At 42.8% G+C, this 27,338-nt stretch overlaps 2 protein-coding genes across 2 annotated transcripts in view; one reads left to right on the top strand and one right to left on the bottom strand.

The window, feature by feature from the left end:
* Nucleotides 1-4,773, bottom strand: part of LOC144825051 (uncharacterized) — a 284,399-nt gene extending 279,626 nt beyond the window's left edge. Inside the window, exon 1 of the mRNA XM_078683960.1 lies at nucleotides 4,570-4,773. Coding sequence (XP_078540086.1) covers nucleotides 4,570-4,661 — 92 coding nt within the window. The 5' untranslated portion in view covers nucleotides 4,662-4,773. The remainder of the gene's footprint in view (nucleotides 1-4,569) is intronic.
* The window catches only part of POU2AF3 (POU class 2 homeobox associating factor 3), a 49,211-nt gene continuing 23,748 nt past the window's right edge, over nucleotides 1,876-27,338 (top strand). Inside the window, exon 1 of the mRNA XM_078683959.1 lies at nucleotides 1,876-2,041. Coding sequence (XP_078540085.1) covers nucleotides 2,035-2,041 — 7 coding nt within the window. The 5' untranslated portion in view covers nucleotides 1,876-2,034. The remainder of the gene's footprint in view (nucleotides 2,042-27,338) is intronic.

Below are 27,338 nucleotides of genomic sequence, written 5' to 3'. Positions count from 1 at the left end.
AAATAGCATATTACTCAATGTGCATCTGCACGTATGCTTTAAGGTATGCTTTTGTTTCTTGCCTATAACAAATAGGAATTTAAGCAGGACGCTATGAGGGGAAACTCGAGCACTGGCATACAATCACGCCAACAATGTTTTTGGGTGAGTAGTTTTCAGCTGTCATGGGTCAAGTCATTACAACATGCGTTCTGAAAGACAGCAAATGCGGTGATGTTTCACTTGAACTACTTTGTACTATGCTAACATGGAGTTTAACCCTTGCCCTGTATATATATATATATATATATATATATATATATATATATATATATATATATATATATATATATATTCCCACACATATACACACACACATATATAAACACACACCCATATATACACACCCACACATATATACACACCCACACATATATACACACCCACACATACACATATACACACCCACACATATATACATACACACATATACATACATATATATATATATATATATACACCCACATATATATACCCAAACACATATATATACACACACACACATATATACACACACACACATATATACACACACACCCACACACATATATATACACACACACATATATATAAACACATAATCACATACATATATACACACACATATTATAGAGTGATTTAATGTGTAAGCCTGCAACATCAGAAACTGAGTGTCGTTAAAACCAGCTATCCCTGACACATAAATAAAATGATTTCAAAGTATTTAATGTCTTCCCTCCGATGACTTCTAAGCGAAAATGGCGTACGATCACTCAGAAGCTGGCTCTGTGGATTCCATCGTGTCAACGCCACAGCATGCCAGGGTTGAGCAGGCTCGATCAGACATGCGCAGACTGAGGATGCAGGCCCGGTAGACTCCGGGGTGCGACTTTCAGATTCGGAACTGGCAGCTTTGAGCCTAAACCCCGGGGTTATCTTGCACCCTGAAGGTTGCACTGGACCCCGTGGAGGGCACACAGGCCTGTTGGCAGTGAAAACCCTGTGCATAACAATTTTGCGTAAAAGTGCCACTTCTTCGAAAAAAGGCCCATTTGTGGTAAATGCGATAAATTAAGGGGCAAGGGCACAAAATTAAGTCGTTTATAAATCTAAACGAAGCCAGCCCTTGTGAGTCACTCACTCACACACTCGGTGCTGCTAAGGTGCACGCCCGATGGAAAGGCATCTCTGAAGTGCACTGCAGGCAGAAACCGTTACTTTTCCCAGAGCCCTAATGTGATGCACAAAAAAAACCACAAAATGGGAAAATAACCGCAAATGCGGCACATTAAAGGGTGCAGTGTGTTTGGGTGGATAGAGGGGCTCCTGCTGGTCGACTTTTTTCAGCCCCCATGTGCATAAATATGGGGGTTCTCAAATGCCCCGCCCCCGTAATGCTCCATCTCCTCCAAAAAAGTCAGAAAAAAACACCAAAACGTGCAAAATGTCCCCAAATCTAATCAGCACCCCTTGCAGGACATCCCCTACAGTCACCCTGCCAATTTTCAGGACAGTGAGATTTTTCCTTTCAATCTGGCACCAAAATTTTGAGCACCTTTTTGGTGCATGTGGCCGGTTTGGGCAAAAGGGTGTAAAATGTGAAAATTGCCCCCAGGACAGTGTCCGGGGAGCCTGCTGTCACCAGATCCAGTTGCCCGAGACCCTCAGGTACATCGGGGCAAGCAGAGTTTCGAAAAAAGAGCTCCCTTTTTGTTAAGCCTTTGAATATTCAAATTAAAAGTATCGCGCAATAGTTCATTGTCAAATCAAGGGATTCTCCGGGTTTTAAATAGTTGGCATGGGGGAGAAAAACTCAAACTTATATCCGAAGGTATAATCGAAATATATTGTTTGCCTTCTGCCCGAATTGGGAGCAAGCAGTTTGGTGTCTTTGCTATTTTTTAAAATTATATTTTAGAATCGTGCCTCCAATCCTGCAGCCCTGCTGGGAGAATTCCTCTGAAGCACCGGTGAAGGGGAGGAAAGTTCCAGCCTTTTTTCTGCTTTCTTCCTAAAATGTCTGGTAAGTCCTTATATATATATATATATATAGACATATACATATGTTTAGCTTCTTCTGCTTCTGTTTGTAGCGTCTTATCGTCCGGGTGGGAGTTTGACACCTTTGTGAAAGGAAGGGATGATTTACAAGTGGGAGAGAGTGATTTAACACAACGCAGCAAGCAAGAAGAACAAACAACGCACTGAACTGACAAAACTACACCGAACTCGAGGAACGAGGTGCGGGGACGTATTTACTGAAATGCACACTTATTTTTTAATTCGAATACACCTTTTTTGGTGGCTGTTTCATACGCGTTCTGCGTTTGGAGAGAGCGTGGCTTCTCTCTCAACCCACGTCTGCAGTGTCTCCGATTACACGGCAGCGTCTGCGAGTTTTAAAAAGTGACAGCAGAAAGCATAAAAGGGAATAGCGAATTGTTTAGCTAAAAAGCACTTCTAAATTTCAATAATGCAGATTTTTGTGCGTGTGATGCCGCGGACAATGAGGAGGGGGCAGGTGGGTGGAGGTTCGGGTTTATTTACAGGGAGGGCAGGGGGGTGTATGCAGATTGATTCGAGCGATGGCGACATGATTGGGCTTAAAAAAAAATTATTCAATGCAAAACCGGACTACGGCGTTTTTTGGAAGGCTTTTTTCGCATGTTTCTCTGACCGTTAAAACGGGGCGTTGCTGGGAAAGCGTGCGCTGGTTGCGCGCCTGTTCTGCATGGAGGCACCCATGGGTGCCAGGCGGGGTTCGTGGGTGGCAGGGCGCGGACAATTAACCCTCAGGTGACGCGAGGAGTGCGGTTCGCTGAGGATATGGCGGTGGTCTTTGGACCCCCCCTGGGACTTTTCCACCCTTCAGCTCCGCACCGCCCTGATGTGCCTGTGCTGTTCCCGGGTAGGGTGCCCTCACAGCTGACGCCGGACCAGCGAGGGGGCAGCCCGGACTGTGCCGAGAGCGAGGTCACCTGGGTGGGCAGATCCCGGCCTAACCTGTCCGTTTGGGAGGGGTGGCACACGCTTGTCCGCTCCTTTACATTTTTGGTTGGGGGGTGCAAAAGAAAGTATGCCAAAGCAGGGCATAGGCATAGCTTGTCCAGTGTGCACTATGCCATTCTTTGTTGTACACACTTTTTTTTGTTTAAACCTTTCACACTTTATTGGTCCCAACCCCTAATCACACGAGGGTCCACCAATACTGCGAAGGTATGTTTTTAGAACAAGGACAATGTGTGTGTGTTATTACTGAACAATACTCTACACACCTCGCCGCCAACTTTATGGTATTTACATTATGCTGGGAACTTGTGCAAAACGGGACTCAGACGTGTTCACATTTGTTGCTCTGTGGGCGCCTCGCCCCGCTTTCGGGCTAAGTAGTTACCCGGGCTAGGCTGTAGCGGTCATGATTTGGGGGCTGAGGGTAACCGCTGGGGCGACAGTGCGGACGGTCCAACACTCTTTTTTTCCGCATAGGTCCAATAACAGAGCGCCCCCACCCCCTCCAAAACCCACTCCTGACGTCTTGGCCACTCTTGAATGTTGTCTCGCGGCTAATTCAGTGCACACACACACACGAATCCACCGATTTGTGTGTTAACCATTGAAGGAAAGGGTCATCGATCTGTCACCACAGCCTTAACCCTTTGTGCACCTTATAAAGATGCGCCCGCGCCTCGTTAACTTCCAAACTCTCTAAACACGTGCTCTAGTTTTCTTTTTGAGGCACCCTCTCCCGCCAGGAGGGTTAAACATGACATGCAACAACCGTGTCCGTCCGCCTCAGCCGCAGTCACGTTACAGACGGAGAAGGGAGGGGGGAGGGCGGAGGAGGTTTAATTTAATCTTCGATGGCAACAGTAACAAACGACGTCCCTCCTTCACGTCTACCTTCTACACGTTTACCTCGCTTTACGCACTATTTTTACCCCCTTCTCCCTGCAGCAGAGTGAAAGCAGGCACAAAAATGTCCAATCTTCTTTGTTAATTTCGGTGTGGACGGTCGGGCATTTTGTCACTATCGTTAGAAGGGACCCCCTCCGTCCCAATTTGACCTGAGTGAAGACGGTAGTGCCAGTTATTTAGATATTGTGATCTGTTACTTCCCCCCAAAAAATGCTGGCAACATTTATTACGCTTTTCCGTGGAACCTCGTCAAGCCCTCTACTCGCTATTTCCAACAACATTCAGGTAGGTAAGTAGGCGATTCTTTTGTGGGGGTACTGGGAAAACCCCCTCCCCCCAACACGCACAGACGGGTTCTATTATTTGGTGCGAAGCCCTCCGCAGAGCAGACCTTCCGACCCATCTTGTTGTTCCTCAAAGTTTACTGAGAGACAGTCGCCACTTTCAAGACCAGCGCGCACACGCACTTATGCTGTCCGCCTAATGTCGGTGTACTCATCCAGGGTGGGCTTGTGTTTGTGAATGAAGCATTGTTGTATGTCACCGTAGCACAGGACCTGATGCACAGACCTTAACGTGGCTGCCTCCTCGTTCTTCTCCCAGCGCTGCGTTTGCTGCCCACCTGGGCACCCTTACCTGTCCTGCCTTCTCTTTCCACAGCCGTCTCCAGCGTCGGCTCTGCACCTCTCACTCGCTCCGGGATTGCCCCGCGGGCCTCCTCGACCCATTGAAACCGCTCTGCGCCCCCTTTTCCAAAAGAGAACCCCTCCACACAAAGGACCACGGGACCGTCAAAACTGCAGGGTTTCAAACTTGGTTGGAAGAGCAGGTTTCTTGTCGTAAAAGCGACGGGGTTCCTTACGGCTGTGTCAGCCGTTCCTTTCCGGGACGGTAGAGTCAGTTTTCTCTTTCTGGCCGCGGAAAGAGGTGCTTAAAAGCGGGTCTGAGGCCGTTCGCCTCACGTTTTAGAGTGACTAACAAGGGCAGGGATATGCGGTGTGTCTTTAAATCTATCATGTATTTTCCGCCCTAACCACACAATTTGTGTTATGGTTTGCAGAAGGGATGGGGTAACATCACTTCTACACTGTGTTATGCTTGTAATATGTATGTCCCGTGTGAAGATACGTCGTATTTACATAAACCGCATCCAAGCGCTTATTTGCGCATGGCTTACTTTTCTGCTGGGTGGTGAAATCCGAGTCCAGTATGGATGAATGTTTTATTCAAGTTTAGCGCATCAAAGGACTACTTGAGCGTTCGTCTTTTATGAGGCATACAGGTATGTGCTCAGGGTCACACGCGTTGGCATGCAGCATTGTTATGTGCAGTGCTGACTGCGGGGGCTGGTCCACTTCTAAGCACTCTAATCATTGTTAAATCATGTCGCCAGCAACCCACTCAAAACAAGGGAGTTCTACCCACCTGTCTACTTGTTTTCTGACTTAATGGTTTTGCTAGCAGCTGTTGGTGAAAGTACAATCACCAAAAACACACCTGATTGCAGCATCCACAGAATAAGTGAGAAACCTACAACCCCACCATCCGAAGAGTGGATAATTAATAGAGCTGGCATCGCTGCCTGCACTACAGTTTAGATGCTTATGCCGCACCTTCGTGTATAAATAAGGCTGTACACGAAGTGGTAGGGCTTAGTGGCAGGGAATTAAGTGGGCCAGGTCCTGCCAGTGCAGGTGCTGAGACTGGTCCCTATCGGGCTCTCCATTTTTGCCTTCAACCTCGGGTGAAAAAAAAAATCTTAACTCTGCAGCAGTACCACCTTTCACTTCCTTTGGGATAACTTCGAAGAGACTCCTTTCACTGTCTCATAATTTCAAAACGGCAGCATTTTCAATATTATATACAAGCCATAGTTCTTGATTCTTTATCTTATGCAACTAACAGCCATTGACAAAGCCAATAGCCCTGGCTTGTTGTAGGTTTAATGTTACTTGTTGGATGATATGTCTGTGTTCAATCACAGAAACAGCAAAATCCCTATGCTGAACACAGATTTTTAGTTTACCCGTGTTTAAGCCACGCCCTTAACAGCATGGCCACGCTTCTTCGAGACCACTCAGTTTTTTCATCCAATTTAAAGCCCTACTTAGTGGGATGAAATAATTCGTCAATCAATCAATCAAATAAGTCTTTATTTCGACACATGTCATAAAAGACAGCACAATACATAAATACACATTTTAAAAGAACCAAGACGCTACAATAAAACCACAGAAGTATCTGGGACGCGAAGTTCCTACCAAGAACTACAGATTTTTCCATTACAATGTGATCATAGTTAATTCGTCAGTCTCTTAAAGGGGCGTGGCCGACATAATCAAGGGCGTGTTTAAACACAGATAAACTAATCTGTGCCCGGCATAGTGTGCCAGCTGACTGGCATTTTGCTGCTTCTTTGATTGCCTCCAGTCCAGATATATAATACAACAAGTAACATTATGCATACAACTAGTCAGAGCTATTGGATTTGTCAATACTTGTTAGTTGCATAAAATAAATAAGCAGCAAGGATGGCTTCGTTGTACATGATATTGAAAATGTTTCTGTTCTGAAATGTGGAGACTTTGAAATAACTATATCTTTGAAGCTACAAAAAAGGCAGTGAAGGATAGTAGTACTACTGCAGCTTTAACATTTTTTTTCACCCTCATGGAGAGCCCGATAAGAACCGGTCTCAGACCTGCTCAGCACCGGCAGGACCCGGCCCACTTAAAGCTCAGATAACATTTGTGTGTCGTTATAACATTCATGTGTCGGACGTTTGAGTATTTGTGTGAATCCTGGTGCTCAAGCGCCCTCTCTATGCAGAGGAATTCCACCATTTGAGGAGGGGTGTCAGTTTAGCTGAATTCCCCTTCATACCGGTGAGTGGTCGTGACTGAGTTGTCAAAATGGCTGCTGATATCTGGTCCAAATAAAAATGCCAAAGTGCATCAGTTCAATGCCAGCGCCATGAAGGGAAAGGTAAGCAGTCCGAGATTGAGTTCTGGGCATGCTGTCCAGAGTAAAAGACCACCAGGGCTTTAAGTGGGCCGGGTCTCACCGGTGCTGAGCAGTGGCAGTTTTTTAAAGGGGACCTCGAAACGGGTCTCCATTGGGCTCTGTTTTGTGACCTGGCACAGGCGGTCCATTTTTTTCCGGACTGCAGTGACAGTAGGCATATGGATGTGGAGTTCTCACACTGCTCACTTCTCACTAGTGGAGAAGCAACGGCATGACGTCATGCCAGGTGAGCGTTGTAGGGGAAGGGAAATCCTTTACAGTGAGTCATTTACTCTCTGGATTTCCCTTCTCTTTTTGAAACTCATAAGCAGTAACATTGTCATGTTGTCACCAGGGCTTTAAGTGGAAGCTTTTTAAATGTTATCTACACACCATAGTTGCTGCTTATTTATCTTATGCAACTAACAACCATTCACAAAGCCAATAGGCCTGACTTGTTGTAAATATGATGTTACTTGTTGTGTCATATATCTGGATGCAATGACAGAAACCGCAAAATACAAGTTGGGCGGCACACTACGCTAAGCACAGATTTTGAGCTTACTTGTTTTAAGCCATGCCCTTAATTACATTGACCATGCCCCTCTGAGAGACCCCCCAGTTTTTTCATCCCACTTAAAGTCCTGAAAAGCACTATAATATCTAAAAGACATGGCAGTGGGCAGGGTGTGGATTGGTCACACTGCCTAGTGCATGGGCACATTGTGAACCCTAACAAAGTCAAGGTACAGGACAGAGGGTAATGAGTTAACATGCTTCCAGAAGTTTGGAGCCACTTGTAACATCGTGAAATGAAACACTTGGGAGAGGTAAGGGGGTGAGAAATTAACATGCTTGCCCGCTAGGTTTACCAACCTTCTTGCATCATGTTATCCAGACACAATGGGGTATATCTACAAGCCTCTATCGCCACGAGAACGTCACTTTTTAGGACAGTGGCGATAGAGGCTTCGCCATATTTGCAAGGCAGCGTTAAGCCACTTAATGCTGCCTTTAAATAGGAACCCCTTTCACGCTATGCTTAGCGTGAAAGGGGTGGGCAGTGGGTGTTGCGGTGGGTGTTCCACCACAACGCCAATTAATTTTGACGCTGCCCCCTATTTACAAGGGTTGCGTAAATAGGAGGCAGCTACAAAATTAAGGCCAGGGAAAACCTGGTCTTAAAGAAGCGAAACAATGAGAAATGCTTTATTTCTCCTCGTTATTGCGTTTTCCAAGTGGGCTGCTTGTGCAGCGCACATGGAAAAAGCATAACGCCTTGTATTTTTTTGTGTAGGAAGGTGTCCCTTCCTGCACATTAACAATTTGTAAAGAAAAATGAAATTTTGTAACTTCCATGTGTGCTGCATTAAGTAGCACACAGAGAAGTGACAACATGGCATTTAAAGTTTGTTTATGTACAGGAAGGGACACCTCCCTACACATAAACAATCTCCCCCTGCACGCAGACACCGTTGTACTATGGTGCAAGGGTGCCTGTGTTGGTGCTAGGCAGCTAAGGGAGCGTCAGCGCAGGGGGAAACACAAGGCTGCACCATACTCCTGTAAATATAGTGCAGCCCTGCGTTTCTGAAGTGGTGGAGTGAGGTGTTAAGACATGACTGCTAAGGCCTCATTCCGCCACTTATTTGTACATATGCCACAATATTTCCATTCTCGGACTTTTATTTGACAGTATAATGCATTGTGGGAGTTATAGTCTAAGTTTGCTTTGTTTTATCCAGAACCCCCGCATAGTGATGTATTTTAGTGGAAAACCCCAACACTGGAATCATGCTCTCTCTAACAAGCAATGTAGCACCACTATGTCCAGAAATATTTCAAATCTCTCTTACTTCTAATGACCACTCTGTGCCAACATCCTTATGGCATCAGGGGGTAGGAGATATCTTCATCGTTTAGATTACAGATTCTGGGCCAGATGTAGGAGACCAAATACCGGTTGGTAACGGCCGATTTCGGCCGTTACCGACCGGTATTTGGGTTTTGTAATGTAGGGGGCCATTGATTTACAGAATCGGTAAATTTACCGATTCGGTAAATTTACAGAATCGGTAAAATATCAAATCGGTAAATTTACCGATTCTGTAAATCAATATGTAGGTGGCACAGTAATCAGTGCCACAGGCCCCTAAGAATTCGTTATTTACCATGTAATACTATTGCATGGTAAATAACAAATTCCTGTGTACATGCACATCTGTGCATGTACACCTGTGCCATGTGGCACACAGACATGCCCTAAGGGCATGTATGTCACATGGCACACAAGCCAGAAACAGGGGTGCAACAGGGTGTCAAAGTGACACCCTGTCCCCCTTGGCAATTCGGTATTTTTACCGATTCGGTAATTACCGAATTGGTATTTGCCATTGATTCCTATGGGCTTCAAGGCCCATAGGAATCAGTGGCAAATACCAATTCGGTAATTACCGAATCGGTAAATACCGAATCCTACCGATTCGGTATTTGTTACCGATTAATTACCTACATCAGATTTACAGATTCATGAATACCGAATCGGTAAAATTCGGTATTTATGAATCGGTAAATCTGATTTACCTACATCTAGCCCTCTGTCTCTTGCTATATGTCCTTTCCATGTTTCAAGTCACCCTGCTATGAAAGATGTCAATAATCTGAGACTACATTTTTCTCAGGTTTTTCGTGCTGAATTGTAGGCCCGCATAATGTCAGTTTAAACCTACATTGTTGCTTTTGTGATGTTGCGCGGGGCTCCCCTGGTGGAACTTCCAATTAACCATTTGCAAATGTTTCCTGCCTGATTCACATCAAATTCGCCAAATTTTCTAGGGGGAAAGTATACAAAATTCCCCCCAAAAACATGCAAATGTAGGCGAAATTACACACAACCTTGAGCTAGCATTTTGAGCTATTTTGTAAAGTCACGCACATTCTCATTCTAAGTTTTGCCCTCAAGGATACTTTTTGAACTGAGTTGGGAGCATATTATCAAGAACAGCGTTAAAATTATTGCCGCTTTAGCGGCAGGAAACTGCCACTAAAGCAGCGATAATGGGCTTGATAATATGCCCTTGAGAATTCCAATAGAAGCCCATGTTCACACCAGATCATGGGCTTCTATGAGAATTCACAAGGGCATATTATCAAGCCTATTATCGCAGCTTTAGCGGTAATTTCTTGCTGCTAAAGCGGCGATAATTTTAACGACGTTTCTAGATAATATGCCCCAAAGTTGTGCATGAGGCAAAAAGCAGCCTCTCCTTTTCTCTTTACTTGCGTTGTTCCCTGCTCCCCCTTTAGGATTTTCATCATAACTGAAGATCAATTATGCAATGGTGTACAATGTATAACTAATACTAGTTACGGCATGTAACACGAAATGCCAGAAATCATGCTAAATTACACCGGCCTAAGTGAAATGTTAGACAGGCCTCATACTGGACCATACATGTCCAGCAAAACATCTTTTAAAGTTCTGTTAGATAAATTACTATTCTATCTAAAACTAGTAATCATCATTAGACTAATTACAAGAAAAAGCTTCAATCCACTACCATTTTTCTTATGGCAGTTCAGTGAATATACAATATCCCCCTTGCCAACCTTTATGAACTGGTAAACTAGAAACTCTCCCATGGTTCTAAGATAACCAGAGAACATATGCATTTGCTATGATTTGTTCTTTCATTATCACTTCATGTCAACTCACACTTTATGATATTTTAGAAAGGGTCTGTTAGAGTAACCATGAGGTGTTAACTAGCACCACATAGATGCGAGGGCACTCTGTAGTTGAAATAAACAAGCCGCTCCACTGGAATGGCCCTCTGTGAAATCTTGTCTTTATATAGAGCTCTTCTGAAGTCACATAGACACCAGCTTAGGCAGTGCTTAATTTGTAAAGGAATAAGTAGCAGGGCCCATTGCTGACCAGATTGGACTAGCCTATAGAGCAACCGGACAGGGACGGTTTTTGCTGTTGATTTTCCGGATGTTACCACAAGCATTGCCTGAAGCAAGTACAAATGTATACATTCTCCCGGACCTTGCAAAATACCCATACAGCATATTTTTAAAAGTTCAAACCTGACCTGATTTGCAAAGTGGGCCTTTTCTAGCTGTTTGGTTCGCTAATGGGGTCTACTTTTATTTTGGTGCTCAGGCCTATTTTCTGTCCCAGTCTGACCCCGATTGCAGATCGAGTTGCTGATTACCAAGACTGCATACATTTGATTCGACCTGATGCCTCTTTACTTTACCATCATATATTCTCTGCTTCTTTATTTCACTCTTACATGTTCTTTTTCACACTTGGTGCCAGATGTACTACCCTTTTTTTGCGTTCGAAATGGGAGATCGGCTCCTGTGAGACTGCAAAAAAGGGTAAAGGCATGCATAAACGCTATTTTCCGAGTCACTGACTCGCAAAATAGCTTTTGCCACTCTTGCTATTAGGAAGGAGTGTATTTTCCTAATATCGAGACTCACTGCCATGTACTATTGTTTTGCGACTGCAAAACACTCACAGTTTACCACCTACTTCAAGTAGGTGGTAAACCACTAGCAAACGGGAAGGGGAACCCAGCGGACCCATTACCCTTTGTGAGTGTGTGAGAAAATATTTTTTAAGAGCAGGCAGGCCCACTGTCTGTCCTTACAAAATGAAACTGAAAAGTTTAATTTTTCTTTTTTTAAATGCAGCCCATTTTCCTTTAAGGAAAACGGGCTGCATTAAAAAAAGTGCTTTATTTAAAAAGCAGTCCCAGGCATGGTGGGGTGCTGACCCCAGAAGGTCACCATCCCTGGGAGTGCTAGCCATTCCCAATGGGGTCGCAAATTACGTTTGCCTCATGAATATTGATGAGGCAGGCAATTTGCGACCCCATTGGGAATCGCTAACAGTGTCTGTGACACTGTTGTACATTGCATTTTGCAAGTCGCTAAGTGTAAGGGTCGTACATCTGGCCCCAAGTTCCCTTCTTTGCCACTGCTTTTCTATCTTTCTTTTCCTTTTCCCTTTTGTGTTTTTTTCTCACTTGCTCCGGATCAAAATCTGTTGAGTAAACAGGAGCGACACCTGCAGGTAAGAGTGGTGAGGTGGCATTGAGGGGAGTTGACAGTCAATGCAGGGAAAATAGAATGTAAAAAAGAAAAACACTTACCATGCGCTCGCCGCATTGCCGCGTGCAATGTATATTTGTTTATGTTGTTTTGATGAGTATAGTATGTCCTATTTGCCTTATAAGTCTCAGATATCTCATGTCTCACATTAACAACTTTTTATCATGAATTTGTATTAATAAAATGAAGTTTTTAATTTAAATGTAGACTACACTGAGTCTATGTTTATATCAATATGCTTGTTGTAGGTCTGTATATAAGATATGACCAATTATTTGCCTAGGGTTGCTTCTTTCTCAAGCCCTTAGGAGCATAAACAGGCGTAAAAGTATGGGGCTGACCCCTTTGATCCTTTTTGTCTGGAATATGGGCTAGCCTGAGTGGAAGGGATCCGTCCATGGCATCCTGGATCAACCCAAGCTAAAAGAAGCTGTCTGTAGAGAAACAGTCTACCCAAGATTTGAGTACTTTCTGCTCATCTGCAAGTTGTGACCTAACTGCATCAACATGAACCATGAGAATAGAAGCCTAAGGAAGAGGGGGTCCCAGCTTGCAATGTCGGCATAGCAAGAAAACTCTCCTCACCCTGGTACTATACATCTCCCTCTTTTGTTAAACATTTGACACGCTTACTTCATATTTCAGTGGTGTCCAAGCATGCATGGTAGATTCCAGGATTTACTCATGAGTTCTCTACCCCTGGTGGACGAGAATTCTTCAGACCTCCATGGATCGCCGCACCACTAGTTTATCTTCCCAAAGGGGCACCAGGTTAGCCCTCCCTTGCACCTGCATCTCTTGAGGAGGTAATTATTTTGAGATGGGGGCATTAACATTTCAGTACACCAGTAAAGTTTATTTCTTGACCTACTTTTGTCTCAAATACCTGTAATCCTTTAGCATAGTAAAGGAAGTAGATGCTCTGGGTCCACTTAGATAGCATGTTTGTTAACGACATTTGGAATATATGCACACATCAAAAGCTGTAGTATTGACCCCTGATAATCAGTTAACCAGCAGTGATTTCCTGGCCTCTTTCAGAGAAACTACCATAGCAGTTTCCCTTTGAAGTCACATAGGCCAAGAAACCAGCTTACTGCATTGTACATGGCATGCACAGATTTGGGTGACTTCCTCTTGTTTTCAAGTGAACTGATGCGAGTTAGATATTGCACCAGTAAACATGACTGCATTGTTGTGCCCTATGAGCACTGCAGAGAAAATGTTGCTTATAAACAGTTATTGCTAACAGAAACCAGCAATATATAGACATGAACACTGAGGAAGAGAGACATTGGGGTATAGAGATATTAGACTTGATCCCCAAACTTCCTGTTGTAGTGCATGAAGCAGTAGTATTACTCACATACTACCAAATGAAAACCAGAGACCTATGGCTGGAGATCTCTGCCTTTCCTATCTTTTCTATGCAGAGCTCTCTGCTGCAGTGTGGAGATATCTGTACACATAAGTATACTACTTAGAAGAAAACATCAGGGAGGCTAGGAGAGTGACAAGAAAATGCGAGCAATTACTCACAATGGGTGGGCTTATGAGAAATTTCAGAAGGGGTTTGGAAAGGATATGCTAATATATAAAGTAAGGCTGTTGAAATGTTCACAAAATACACCTCTAAAGTTACAACTGCTCAAAATGGGCTTACATGTAATTCAGCACAGCCTTGGAGTAAGTTGAGCACCACACCCCTAATTCTGAAACATATATATCCTTAGAAATTCAAGGGGAAAAAAAACAAAGGTTACAGGGACATTATAGTAAGGCTCAGATTTCACACGTACAAAACAATTGAAGTTCAGCAGTTATAGTTACCTGAGCTAACTAAAACTTATGCCCCCGCAACGCACTGCTTATGACCTCACATATTACATCTCTCATGAAATGGTCAGTGAAATTGCTCATGATAATCTCAAATGACATCACTGATTATATCACCTAGTGAGTGTTAGTGTTTCATAGACGTTGTTTAGACTTAAAGATATATTCTAAGCTCCTGCATAAGTTAAATTACTATTGTTTTTGTACTAGTACTTAGTCATACTATTTATAGTATATCTCAATTGAGTTTCTGTTTGACTATCTTTATTAGTGAGTGAGTGGGTGTATGGGTGAGTGACTGGCTGTGTGAGTGGCTGTATTGGCGAGTGAGAGGGAGTGTGAGGGGCTGCATGGGTGAGTTAGGGACTGTGTGAGTGGCTGCATCGGTTTGTGAGTGGCTGTATGGGTGACTGTGTGAGTGGCTGCTTGGGTGAGGGAGTGGATGTGTAAGTGGCTGTGTGGGGAGGAGTAACTCTTTGAGTGTGTGTATAGTTAATTGAGTGGCTGTGAGTGTGAGTATTGGAGAGTGAGTGTGTGTCTGAGTGGCTGTAAGGGTGAGTGAGTGTATGTGTGTGGTTGTATGGATGTGCGAATGTGCATGTAAGTGATTCTGTGGGTGTGTGAGTGGTTGTATGGATGGATGAGTGGTTGTGTCAGTGGCTGTATGGGTGAGTGGATGTGTAAATGGCTGTTTGAGTAAATACGCAGGTGAGTGAGTAGCTGTATCAGTGAGTAAGTGGAAGTGTGAGTGGCTGTATGGATGAGTATGTTGGTGTATGAGTACTTGAATTGGTGAGTGAGTGGCTTTGTGAGTTTCTGCATGGGTGATTAATTGAGTGTGTGAGTGCTGTAAGGGTGAGTGAATGGGTATGTATGTGGTTGTATGGGTCTGTTAATGAGTATGTGGGTGGTTGTGCAGGTATGTGAGTGGGGTTCTGAGAGGATGGATGGGTGTATAAGTGGGTGTGTGTATGATGTAATTAGTGATGCAATTTGAGATGTCAGCAATGATGTCATCAATGATGTCCCTGGCCATATGATGAGTGATGTAATATGTGAGGTCATAAGCAGCGCCTTGCAGGGCATAAGTTATATTTAGGTCAAGTAACTATAACTTCTGAATTTCAATAGTTGAGCATAAATACAATATCCCTGTAACCTTTTTTTCAGTGAATTTTCATTGTTTTTAATGCTATTTCCTAACTATAATGCCCCGGTAACCTCTCTTTTTTTAGTTAATTTTTAAGGTTTATTTAATGTTATTTCATACCTGTAACCTTTGAGAGTGGCTGTATAGGGTGGTGAGTGTGTGTGAGTGGCTGTATGGCTCTGTGAGTGGGCGTGTGAGTGGCTATAAGGTTGTGCGAGTGAGTGTGTCAGTATGTGATTGGGTCTGTAAGTGGGTGCGTGAGTGTCTCGTGGGTCTCTGAGTCATTGTAACAGCGTCTAAGTGGGTCTGTGAGTGGTTTCCTGAGTGTCTGTGTGGCTCTGTGAATGGGTGTAAGAGTGTCTGTGTGCCTCTGTGAATGGGTATGTGAGTGTCTATGTGTCTGTGAGTGGGTGTGTGAGTGTCTGTCTGGGTGTGTGAGTGACTGTGTGAGTGTCTGTGTGGAACTCTAAGTGGGTATGTGAGTATCTGTGTGAGTCTGCAAGTGTGTCAGTGGTGAGTGGGTGTGTGAGTACCTGCATGGCTCTGTGAGTGGGTGTGTGAGTACCTGCATGGCTCTGTGAGTGGGTGTGTGAATGCCTCCGTAGGTCTGTGAGTGGTTTTATATCAATCATGTTTGGCTGAAAGGTACTAAGGGCTGGGGAACAGTCAGCAGCATAAACCGCTCAAAGGCCAGTAGAACTTGGAACTTGTTAGTCAAATATCGGGTGGGTTCTCCCAAAAGTAAAATAAAATAGGGAAGACTTAGTCATATTTGCAGGTAGGGGCAAGTGAAAATATTTTGACATGTTCTCCTCAAGGCCTCTCCACACATGCCTCAGACACACTTTTTGTTCAACATACACCCTTACTCATAGACCTGCTCACCTGCGGCCTCTCCAGGAGGGCTCACCGAGCCAGAAGCACCTTGTTCTCGAGAAACAAAACTTGATAGCGACTTCTCATTCCACTCAAAAGCTAAAGTGCCTGCTGTCTTGGCCCCTCTCCAGACAGATCTATTGCTCTGGCTGGACTCTGGAAAAGGCTATATTTAGCAATGCATTTGCAGATTTCAAAATCAGTCTATTGTGGAGAAATCCAAACGTCAACAGAAGCCCGCGCTCAACTGGGTCTTTGGCGCCCTTTTAAATGGATTCCTCATCCAATCAAACACAGTGTCTGTGCCAACTCCTGAATTAGAAAGTCAAGCAAAAGATTCCTTTGGGCACAAACTCACAGACCCATCCTTTATTGTGAGTATATTCAGCACAAACAGGTTTATAAAAGAACAGTGAAAAAAGCAAAAAAAGATCTCTTCATATAGCACTTGCTTTCTTTTCATAGCACTTTTCATCACAGTTGTTACTGTCTTCTCATCTCAAGAATTCATGTTATTCACCTTAGAAGGATGAAAAGCAGCAGACTTAGAATGTGTGACCTTCAGGTATCACAAAGGTTTCAGCAATGAGAGATTAGATCACTTGGTTTCAATTAGTGCTTAGCATCTTCTAAAAGCACAATTGGCTAATGGTTGGTTAGATGCTAATCCCGTCTGTGTTCCTGTATAGTCCCATGCTCAAGAGTGCTTTTGCTGATCATATGAACAAACTGAAATTCCACCAGGCTTAGGATCAGGTGGTTACTTTTATGGGGAAAGGGCTCATAAGCTATCCAGCCAGACAAAAAGTCCTGATGGTCAGCACACAATGTTCTTGTAAATGTTCCTTTGATTTTCCAGCCTAATGAGCCTGAAGATGGTTGATGCTCTCACTCAGCGTTCTGTGTGGTAGGTATGAACATATGTACCACAGTGGCTTTTAGCTCATGGTGGCACCACTGTCCCTGCTAGAAAAAAGGTGCAGCTTTGAGACTGTGAGCATGGTGACCGCGGCAATATACTTCTCTGAAGTCCGACCATTTTACCCAAAATGCATGTCCTTTTAGTGGGGCTAAGTCAGGCAGAGACACCTTCCATCTGGAAAACCCGCATTTTAAATGTGGTATCTCTACTGGGCATCACCATGGAATGTGAAATTCCTTAGGGGGTGATTCTCCACCTCGCCTCAGCACCTGAATCTGAGAGCATGTTAAACGTGGTGGTTTGAGTAAACTGTACACCGAGGGCCTCATTTATGAGGCTGTGCGTCACTTTTACGCTGCTGGTGCGTCACTTTTTGTGCCTGTTGCGCCATATTTACAAAGTGATGCATCTAGTTAGATGCGTCACTTTGTAAACCCATGTGCCACATTATACCTGCGCCTGGTATAATGTATGCAAGGGGGCGTATTGACGCAAGAAAGGGTCGTAGAAGTGACGCAGTGAAATCTATGAGATTTCACTGTGTCACTTCTAGGACACCATTGCATCAAAATCTTGCGCCTGCCTCACTGCAGGCATAAGACTGACGCAGGCCTTTTCACATGGAGCTTGCCCTATGTGAAAGGACGCATTGCTGGAGTTGCGTCACTTTTGTGACACACTCCAGCAATGCGTCACTTTTGCGCCTACAGATACGTCAGAAATACAGACGTATCTGTAACTCCTTGCGACACGATGCGTCATACATTAAATATGACGCATCAGGTATGTCGCAAAGAGTGCGCACTGAGAAGTGAGGCATCGCTGCTTTCACGCAGCAATGCGTAATTTCTCATAAATGAGGCCCCAAATGTTTTAAAACAGCGAGAGATCACCTTACTATCTCTGTGTGGGCCCTAAACTCCTGGCACTGTCTATTTCACATTATCATAAAGGAAATTCAGCTCTTTGCACTGCCCATGAACCCTGCAATCATCACAAACTCTAGGCAACACATGCTATCCCTGTAGCAGAAGCTCCTCAGTTTGTTAGTGCTCTGGTGTTCCCCTCGTCATGTGCCTCAACTCCCCTCATCATGAGTTCATGAGTCTGAAGCTCCTCAGACAGCATGCAAAGCAAACTCCTCTGTGTGTTTATCTATGTGCCCCATGCTCCTCGCAGTGTATATGTGTGCCCCAAGCTCTTCAGTTAGTGCGCCCCTTCCCCCCTTCAACAAGCAGCTCACTTTCTCTGTCAATCGCTTGAAGCTCCACAAGTCTATCTGTATGCACCAATCACCTCGCGTGGTGAGCCCTAGTTCTTCTAAGTGTGTATGTGTGTGTGGGGCAAAGGGGGTGTAACCATGGTAATAAAGGGGCACCTTAAGTCACTCCACCCAGGATAGACAAGTTGAATCTTTCTTTTTGCTCCCCTCTCCCTCCCAATCCAAAACTCAAGGTGCCTTGAATAGATACTGCTCATAGTGGATCCCCTTGCAGGTGGCAAGCTAAAAGAGCATCTTATCATCACATCTGGCTCAACAGCTGGAACATATGTGGTGGAGAAGGAGGTCTATGGTGTAGAAGCCAATTGTCCCAGACTCATGAATCTCCTTGATCCTGGACACATTAGCCACCTTAGTACCCTTCATTTACTTGCACATATCAATAAGCCCCCGGTATCTGGCCCACCCGGGGTTTCTAATGCAAACAAACATGGGAGCCTGTGCTACTTTATTTTGCAGTGAATTTGCGAATCTTCAAAATGTCATGGGAAAAAATGATAAAAAACTTTTTGACACTGGTGGAGTCCCATGGGACCCCAGCAGCAGGGTTAGGGGGTCAGGGTATACCTACCCTGACACCTTTTCTTTACTTTTATTTTCTTTCTTTCTTTTATTTATTTATTTATAAAGGTGTATGTAGCACAAACAAGATCCCGAATGATATCAGGGCACTTTACAAAAGGATGGAAGGAAGGACATAAATGCAATATCGACATCAAGTAAGAATACAAAACAGGAATAAACGCATAATTAGAAGACAAATGAGTCAAGGAGAGTAATACAATAAACAAGTGTATAGCGGGTTACTAGGGGGGAACACCATGTGGTAAAGAAGAGCAGCGTCAAAATGGTGGTACAATGGTTGTGGGATAGAGGACTTCGAGCAAGTTAGCCTAGTCCAATTAAGGTAAGAATTTCTTCATAAGGAATCTTTTAACTTCCAGTTTGAAAGCAGTCGTTGAGGAGATTCTGCGTATTTCCGGTGGAAGCGAGTTCCATATCTTTGGGGCAGCGCTGGAAAAAGGTTTGTTGACAAGTTATCTTTTTGATGAGGATGAGTGGTTTCAAGAGGAAAGTGTTAGTGCTTCTTGAGGCCCTACCACCACAGGATAATTCAAGCTTTTGCGCTAGGTACCTGAGAGTTTTGAAATGCAGGGCTTTGTGCATCAGAACGGCAATCTATAACTAAATTCGAGTTTTACAGGGCAACCATTTAAGAGATTTAAGTACTGGGGAAATGTGCTCATTTAGTTTGTTACCTGTAACCAGTCTAGCTGTCACGTTCAGTGATGCCCTTAGTGGAGCCTGGGTATATTTGGGAAGACCAGAGAGCGTAGCACTGCCGTAGTCTAGCCTCGGCAAGACAAGCGCTTGGACCACCTGCTTGAAGTCAGATTGTGGAAGGAATGGTTTGATATTTCTAAGTGTCCTCATCAAGTGATAAGCTCTCTTACACACATTGCTAATGGGATTTTTCATATGCAGGTGCTTGTCCAGGGTGATTCTGAGAGATTTGGCTGAGTCTATGATGAGATGAGTCTAGTTGAAAGCAGTGAGGTGATTTAGCCAAAGGTCTGGCTTTGGGATGTGTTTCGGAAGTGAGATGAGAAGGAATTCAATTTTGGAGGTATTGAGCAGGATATGGTTCTCAGTTAACCAATTTCGAGTAAACGTTAGGGTAGTGCTGAGTGAGATGATGTTATCCGGAGATGAGATTTTCAAATAAAGTTGCGTATCGTCCACGTACATATGGAAGAGAATGTTTGTGGAATTTAGTGAATTAGCTAATGGTTCCAGTAAAATGTTGAAGAGGATAGGAGATAGGGCTGATCCTTGGGGGACACCCATGACTACTGGAGAGGGCTGGGAGAGGGAGTGGTTTGCCTTGATTCTTTGCGATCTGAGGGGGAGGAAGGATGATAACCATTGTAGCACCCGACCTGAGAAACCCATCCTGTTCTTCAGAATGGATAAGAGGTTGTCATGATTAACTGTGTTGAATGTGGAGGAAAGGTCAAGGAGGATTAGGAGGCAGGAATCATCTTGGTCAAGCATTTTTAAAATGTCAACCATAATGTGAGTTAGGACCGATTCAGTTCTGTGCCCCTTCCGAAAGCCGGATTGATGCTGGTCTAGGAGTTGGAAGTTCCTAATGTGAGAGCAAAGTTGAGATTGTACGCATTTTGTTAGGCGTTTGGCTAGAGTAGGGATGATGGACATAGGGCGGAAGTTATTGATGTCAGCTTTATCTGCGTTAGTTCTTTTTAGAATAGATGACACCTGAGTTGCTTTTAGGCAGTCAGGGATCGTGCCTTGTAAGAGAGAAGCGTTTACAATCCTTGTCCAGGTGGGGATGAGTACATTCTTGATTTCTTTAAAGATGACCAGGGGCAATGGTCACTGAAGTGGTTAGATGGTTGATATTCTGTAGAATCTTGTTAATGTCTTTTTCACTGAATGGGGTAAAGGTGTACTATGATGCCTTGTTCTTAGTGTTCAGGCTGATAGTTTTGCACTTTTCTAAGGGGTCAAGGAGTGGTGCGGGCCCAGAGGATGGCAGGAGAGCATTCTTAGAGTCTAGCTCAATGGTGATGAGTCTTGATTTCTCAGAGAAGAAAGCAGCAAGTTCATTGCATAACTTTATTTTTGGGACTCAACCGAGTCCGAGTCCCAAAATTACTACCAACACTTCCTGGTTGAAGTGTTACCAGCCAATGAGATCTCAGTACAAGATCATTCCTTTTTGCAAACGTTTTGTAACCCTAGATTTACCAATTTGAATTTTCTTTAATATCGCCAAAACTACTGAACATATTTACACCAAATAACAAAAAGGGTACTTTATGGACGAAGGGCTACCTTTTTTTTCCAAATTGGATGCAAATCCGTCCAGTGGTTCAGGCTGTAGTCGTGTCTAAAATCTCTATAAGAATTAACATGGGAAGCACTCTTTTTTTGACACCCCCCTTTTTTCTCGGACCCCGCTTGACTGATCTCCCCAAAACTTTCCATGCACAACTAGAATCAGTGGTGCGTTTTTTTGGGAAAAGTTTGTGATTTGTCAGAAGGCACCAAAGATATAGGCAAGTCAAGAATCTCTTTTCCTATGAAAACTAGATCCTAACGATAACTGTGTTTAGTAGGTAATATCTATCTATCTATATTTTATATGTATATATTAATATATATATATATATATGAGGTACGTAGTGCTCCCACCTCGAAGTATTCAGTAACAGCCGTTACTGTCGAGCAGGAAAACAGGAGCAGCGAGACCCAGAAATGGTGCAAATGTTGTATTTTATTAAATGTTAGCCCAGCACCAGTCCGCCATGACGCGTTTGGCTAGAGATAGCCTTGATCACATGACAAGCGTCAAGAGGGCTGTTCACCTATTTAAAGTGCAACGAGCCATCACATGCAAAGGAAACGGAAAAAATACTATTGATGTTTCCAAGTTGTTAAACCTCATCACAAACAATAAATAATGTGTGATATACATAATTGTCATTCATCAAGAATACCATCATAATAAATTAGGCATCTATTTACAAGAGTCAGCATGGCAACGGCTAAATCCAACTTTTAAAATGATATAAAAGCTAAAAGCCGATAAATAGTTATATACATCTAAAATATAACCATTAAAATCACCAAAACTCTGTACAAAACTTAAAGTAAATTAAGGTTCCGTTTGTCATGAACTCCTAATTCAGTGTAATAGTGCCCAAGTGGGCTGGTAGTCTTGCAGACCAATAACAGGTACTATACATGTGCAAAATTCGCAAATTTCTACAAGCGCAGTGATGGTGTAAAGTGCTCCCACAATTAGTGATATAAAGTGATTGGTGAAAATTAAAATGGTCATGGAGATTGAATTCATCAGGGAAATGGTTAATAATCATCAGGTAAAGTATCAAAAGGTCACACTGCAGTTAAAAAAGGTTAAAACTTCATATAAGTAAAAATGCACGCTCTAAGTGGGCATAAGCAAAGATGCTCTTGATAATGAACATGGCAAAAGCTGAACATTAATGTCTAAAGATAGGTGTGGTAGTCCTCCCCAATGTTACGACCCTGTGGTGCCTTGGTATCTAATAGAATTATATACCGGGTCTCTAATTTCCGCAGAAGAGATTCCCTATCACCACCTCTCCGTTGGGGAGGAACACAATCTATCACAAAATATTATATATATATTACACAGTGGCGGCCACGTTTCCTTTGGCGGGGTGGTTTTTGTTTTGTTAATAACTTTGGCCCCGTTTTAAGAATCTTAACAAAACGTTTACAAAAGGTTTAGTCACATCAGCTCTTTCCTGGAAGGATTCATAGTTATCCTCTAAGGAGAGCAGAGAAAAGGTGGGGGTCCTAAAACATAATGTTCCCATTAAATTTCCATACGAAATTGTGGGACACAGTACAGAAAAAATGGGTCAACAGAATTATACCAAGTGTGCCAGAGAGTTAGAATTTAACTCTGAAAGCGTGCTTTCCATGATTTGGTGTATATTTGTTCAACCATTTTTGCAGAATTGGTGTTTAAAGAAGCTCTTGGGATGGTCCTAAAAGGGCTTAAAAAAATACATAGATGTGAATGATTGGCCCTGCAGAAGTCCCAAGGCCATCTCGTTGTAGCGTATATTTAAAAATTAAGGGTTTCTGTTATGCAGAGAGATGTTTTTCTCATGTGGCCTTTTTGCTCCTGCAACACTAGTCCCGGCCCAGGGGTCCGAAAGAACTGATTGGCTGGCTGCAGGTGGAGGAAAAGTATTGCATCCGCCATTAAAGGCACTCTAGTACTCATGAGGGAACACTCAGAGTAATACCTCCGGGGCCAATAAATAATAAAAAATACATTTGTACCAAGATACTCCTGTGGTACCCAGTGCAGCCCCCCCCCCAGTGAAGTACTCCATTGAGAGTCTTTCTTTGGGACCGTGCACGCTTCACTGCTTGAATAGTTGCATGCTCCTGCTGTGGAGGGATATGATTTGATGGAGACTGGGCACAGAACATGTGGTCAAAAACTCTCAGAAATTCATTGGAAAAAACCAAAGATAAAAATGACGTTATAGTTAAGTATGGTAATAAGATCTCACTCTACATTAAAAAAACTAGAAATTTGCAGAAAAAACTAAAGTGATTATATAGTCAGGCATGTTAGGTATGTTAATAAAATCTTACCTTACATTAAAAAGACCTCGGTTTTTCAATGAAAAAACTACGGTTAAAGTTGCATTCTATTTGGGTATGGAATTTGGATTTTAGATTATGTAAACAAAAACTAGAAATTCACTGAAAAAACGTTAAAGTTAGTTGTGGAAATAAGGTAAAAACGAATGTTTAAAAGCCAAAAAACAACTGAAATTCACCAGTTATAGTTTACTGAGCTAACTACAACGTGTGCCTTGCCATGCACCGCTTATGAGCTCCTATATTACATCCATCATGACATGTTAAATTACATCATTGTGTGGACATCGCTGATGATATCACTGATGACATCATGCAATCATTGTAACACTGCCCTGTAGGGTTTGTGGCCTGAAGTAATTAACCACACTACAGCTGTCGACAGTGCTTTAAATGGGAATATAGAAGTGGAGATACTCACTATTTGTAGTACCAGTTTGATTCTGATAATTTTGTGTACTCTCCCATTGAATGTATTGCAGTAGTGCATGTACTCTCCCTTTCAAATGAAAGAATTGAAGGTACTCAGTAGCGGACAGTACGGGCCTATTTAAAGCACTGGCTGTGGACAATTTTCTGTTCACTTTAATTAGATTACCCACTTAAAGACTTGACATGACCCACAACTGTCAGTCAAGTGGTTGAGAGATATACATTTGTCACTAAAAATATGCTTCTGTGAGGCCCTATGGACAATCCTGTGTAGTTTAAGAATATACACTACATGCATTCCTGAGATGGCCACAGTGGCATGCAACCTTTGAGCCATGCTTACAATGCCACTGTTACGTAAACAAACTCTAGGTGGGACAACTTCACATTCTGCTTTATTTAACAATCTCTAGTGCCTCAAAATCTTTACTACATTTCTGGAAATAAACATCAACACCATATGAACTTCCAGCTACATAAAATGTGTCCATAGCACTTATTACAACTATTTAATATGTGCACATGCCCAGATATCCACTGGTGGGCGATCTATTGTCAACAGAAGGTTTGGCCACTCTCATTGATTTTGTTTTTTTAAACAGGCTTTGACTTTAAGCCGCAATTGACTTTCAATCATAACCCTCATACAACTAACATCAGGGGTGCTCATCAGTTAGCTTGTTTAACTTGAAGCACTATCTCCACCTCAAAGTTTAGGGATTTGCGAGCGGTGCACAATATATCCTTCAAAGTGCACTAATGCGATTGCCTCCAAGGCTATTGTTATTTCTATGCTATGCATTCACACATGTACACTCAGGAGATTGGTTGCAACAGAAAATGCCTCTTAACCTGCACATTTCTGCCCCAACCAGTCCTTAAGGGCAAAAAAGAACCACACACAAAACATTGTATTATGAGAAATGGAGAACAGTTTGTACACATTATGTAATGAAATTTGGAAATTCTGAGGGGCTTATGCTTGCGTAATGAAAATTATGCAGCTATCTCTCACCGCAGTTTTCTCTTATTGGCCTGTGCAGAGCCTTTTTTGTGAGGGTAAAACTGCATATCTGGTACTTTTTGCCCGATTATAGGTGCCGTATTGGTGAGGATAAATTAGCATCATACAACAGTGAAGATATTTCTCAAATGCCCCTCTACAAACCTATATGCTAAAAAAAAATTAAAAACTGCAATATGTACAAACTGTGCGCACAACTAGTATGCCATTACTCCGTGGTATCCATGCAAACACAACATATGAAGATAGTACCCTGATTAAGTAGGCAATACATTCTGTTTTAAATATATTAAAATTTCATTAAGCATATATAATCTGACCTCCTTCAAGATTCCCACTCCTTGAAAAACACTGTTTTTGCTTCCTCGCCTTGATCTTGTGGTTGGCTTGTGTAGTTGATTGCAGAACAGTACCTAGATTTGTCATGTTTTGCTACTATTAGCTGATCCGAAAAAGCAAGATTTCTGCCAACAGTCTCATTACCCATGTTGGAATTCTACTGAAATTGGACAGAAAATTATTTTGCACCTGAATCCAGCTTACAACTGTCTACATATTTCTCCAGATCCTGTGTTTTTTGCTATGCAAAGTCTTCTAAGTTTTGTCTAGAAGACTATATACACCCAAAACAGTGTAGAAGGTGTAATACTGCATGGTATTACTTGTTTCAAAGGCCGTCCCCCAATAGTCTCTAGTCCTACAGGAAAAAAATGATGTTGGGTTCTAAAATTGACCAGTGAAATTTAGTGGAACGCCATATATCTATTGACGTAAATTTCTCAATTGTGTAATATGTTTAATCTGCAGGACGACCATTTATATGAAGACCTTTGACTGGTAGGTAATGTGCTGTTTTGCTTACTAAGGACACTAAACACCTTTCTTTCTCCCTGCTCATTTCACTTCATTGATGCCACCATGATCGGTGCACTTAAAGTTTGCAATGCTGCGCTATTTCTATTGCCCTGGCTAGTGTTAAGTGAAAAAACTCTTTTTCCATCTACAGTTCTGTAACTCAAGATGTACATGGGGCATGTATTTTATATCCCTGTTATTTGGCCTAATTCAGTAATGGAAACAAGTGGAATAATGTGTACATAAATAATATGACTTTTGTACATCAAACAGAACTGTACACATCATTCTCTCTTCGACACTCGACACTTGTTTACTAACCGGCTCACTTTTGTCTAATGTTGCACTCCCAAATCTCTTTTGCACACACATTCCCTCTTTTTTTTGCACACTCTCTAACTTTTATAGCCAAATTTTCATTTGCACACACCGCTCTCTGGTCTTCTCTACTTTGTACACCAAAGTGTCTTTTGCACGTCTCACCCTCTTTTGTGTATCTTTCAGTTTTGCCCACCTTAGTCTCTTGTACAACTCACATTCTACACTGCATTTTTAGTTTTCTTTTAATGCCAAATATACATTTAGATGTCCAAGTCCCCCCTAAATACCGGGTCTTTCCTGCACATCTAACTGCTATTTTGTATCCCACATTCTCTGTTGCACACCATCTTCCTAGTGTATGCCTCATTGGCTTTTCAAAGCCTAAAGTCCAATGTTACACCAGCAATATCCTTTTCTCTCCCAATTGTTTTATGCATTACATTCCATTTTCATATTCCATTTTCTTTTTTGCAACTGCCCTTTCTTTTGCACTCCTTAGTCTCTTTTGGACACCCTCCACTCTGATGTACGTCTAAACCTCTTTTAAACACTACGTGCTATTGTTCAAAATTCACATTTCTGAATACCTGTTAGGCATGACAGCCTAAGTTGGTCTTTCCCCAAAATCTTTCCTGACTCCCTCCACTTTACTGTCACCTTTTTTGCTGGCTTTAGGACTCTGTGCACTTTACCACTGCTAATCAATACTAACTTGCTTGTGCTCTCTCCCCTAAACCTGGTAACATTGGCTCATACCCAATTGGCATATTCATCCTAGTAAAGTGCACTACATGTTTCCAGGGCCGGTAAATTAAATGCTACTAGTAGGCCTGCATCACTGATTGTGCCATCCATACATGTAGTCCCTGAACCATATATCAGGCCTGGCACTTCAGTGCCTGTGTGTAGGCAGGTTACTGCCACTTTGATTAGGCATTTAGAACTTCCTTCCAAGCCTTAAGCTTCCCTTTTATTATATATACGTCACCCTGAGGAAGACCCTTGGTAGCCCAAATGGCAGGGCGCTATGCAAGTAAAAGGCAGGACATGTACTTCTGTGTTTTACATGTCCTGGTTGTGACAAACAGCTAAATTTGTTTTTCACTTCTGTGAAGCCTACTCCTACCGTAAGCTTGAATTGGGAATTCCTTAAAATACCTTTAAGTGGTAATTGCTGATCAGAAAGGAGTAGCTTCTTCATGTTTCCTGTCTTTGGAATGGTAATGATAAATCCTCTTTACTGACAAGGTCGGATTTACCATTACTATTTAAGAAATGCCTCTTTTAGAAAGCGAACATTTCTTTACCTGCTGCTCTCTGACTCTGCTGGAAGGAGAGCTGGACTCTGCCTTCTCTAAAAGTGATCACCAAGTGCTTGTTA

The sequence above is a fragment of the Lissotriton helveticus genome, chromosome 3_1, assembly GCF_964261635.1.
Source record: "Lissotriton helveticus chromosome 3_1, aLisHel1.1, whole genome shotgun sequence".
NCBI classification, from domain to species: domain Eukaryota; kingdom Metazoa; phylum Chordata; class Amphibia; order Caudata; family Salamandridae; genus Lissotriton; species Lissotriton helveticus.
The sequence above is the reverse complement of the archived record's forward strand: the minus strand, read 5'-3'. Positions and strand labels throughout refer to the sequence as shown.